Source organism: Linderina pennispora (assembly GCF_002104995.1).
Source record: "Linderina pennispora strain ATCC 12442 chromosome Unknown DL89scaffold_72, whole genome shotgun sequence".
NCBI lineage: Eukaryota > Fungi > Kickxellomycota > Kickxellomycetes > Kickxellales > Kickxellaceae > Linderina > Linderina pennispora.
This window is the reverse complement of record NW_024468320.1, coordinates 31861-33439: the sequence shown is the minus strand read 5'-3', so window position 1 is coordinate 33439 and position 1579 is coordinate 31861. Positions and strand designations below refer to the sequence as shown.

The window sequence follows — 1579 nt, the reverse complement described above, 5'->3', positions numbered from 1 at the left end:
CTAGTGAGAACAAACCCTAGATGCGTTCAGCGCATGACAGGGGGTCTCCTTGAAGTCGTTTTATCGGTGTATAAAAGCCCGGCGCTGCTGTTGCATTCCATATTCCACATCATCATCACCATCAACAGCACCACCTGCTTCACCAAGCAACACACTTCACACCTACTTTTGCATCTGCATCCCCACCAACAACAGCTCCGATACAATGCGTGTTACTCTTGCTGCCTCCCTCGCCTTCTTCGCCGCTACTGCCGCCGCCAACCGAGCAATCCCCGTTGGTGACGCAGATTTTGTGGATGCTTCCTACGACCATGCCATGGGCTTGGGTAGAGTTCCCTACGATTCCTTTGTCGATCTTGAGGGAAACACCAACCAGCGCGGTTCGAATGGCGCTACTCACAGGGGCACAGGGAGGAAGTCGGGTGTTGGCAGAGGTCGGATTGGCATCAGGCTGCCTTACCAGAGCCCGCCGTTCTTCCCCGACACTTTCGAGCTTCCTGGTCTCAGCAAGCGCAGCGACGATTACGATTACGAGCATGACAACGAATACTACGTAGATTCCTACAACCAGCGTGGCGGATTCGGTAGAGGTATTGGCCGTGGGCTCGGCAGAATTGGTGATGCAGTAAGCCCAGGTGACATTGCCTCGATTCTCGACATGTTTGTAAAGAGAACCAATGACGGCAACCAACGCGTCAGCTCTAAGAAGAGTTTAGGCAAGGTCAGATCCAACCCTAAGCGCCCTAAGACCATTCGTATTAAGCCAACGAACCCTGGTCCCTTCCCATCTATTTTCATTGCCTGATGATGCGTGGTCATGCAGTATAGAGCATAGCATATTTTTAACATACTTGTGAACATTCTTAGAGCACATAAATTATGTAGCCTTTATAAACAACTTAGACATATTAGGGCTGTATTCTCATACTATGCAACATCGCATTTTGTTAAACTGCCATATACCTGCTGGTATGCACGAATCATTGTTCTCCCAAGAGCCAGACCAAGGCAGAAAGGCTCTGGCATGCGGATGTGCGGACCTCCGCTGCTGCAAGCATGAATGTCACCACACACAGTGGTAGCATTAGTTGGGCCGAGACACCAGGCTGTTTGAAGCTGATGTTGCTCTCCCAGACAAAAATCCTGATCACCATTGTCGCTGGACGCGGTCTCCAAAAGAACCCCCCACCTGCCACACTAGGCACCTGTCAGCGGAATCCGCCTGCCAATCCAGCACACGACCTGTTGTCAGCTTAACTGCCGGCTTCGAAATAATCTTCTCCACTTTCCATGCGACAGCATCAATACTGGTATGAGGCCAGCTAGATTCTGGCCTCTGTATTAATAATGGGAATGGCTGGAAAGTGCATCGTCCATTCGGCATCAGGATTATCTTGACAAGAAAAAAGACAAGATCGACTTGTCTCTCCAAGCTTCAGTGCTACTAAGGAAACGCATGTGTGGCGAGAGGAGAATGTCTCTATCGAAAAGCAGCAGCAGGCCCAAGCAACCACTTGCATAGTGGGGCTGGTGGAGTAGGGGATGAAGGAGATTGGCTAGATGCAAATCGTCCAAGCTT

General features: G+C 50.4%; 1 protein-coding gene across 1 annotated transcript; it reads left to right on the top strand.

Moving 5' to 3' along the window:
• Window positions 1–205: 205 nt before the first annotated feature.
• Window positions 206–793, top strand: DL89DRAFT_272008 (uncharacterized protein; the record flags this gene model as incomplete). Its single annotated transcript, XM_040888964.1, has 1 exon — window positions 206–793. A coding segment is annotated over one exon (588 nt), but the record flags the coding sequence as incomplete, so codon positions are not given.
• Window positions 794–1579: the final 786 nt, after the last annotated feature.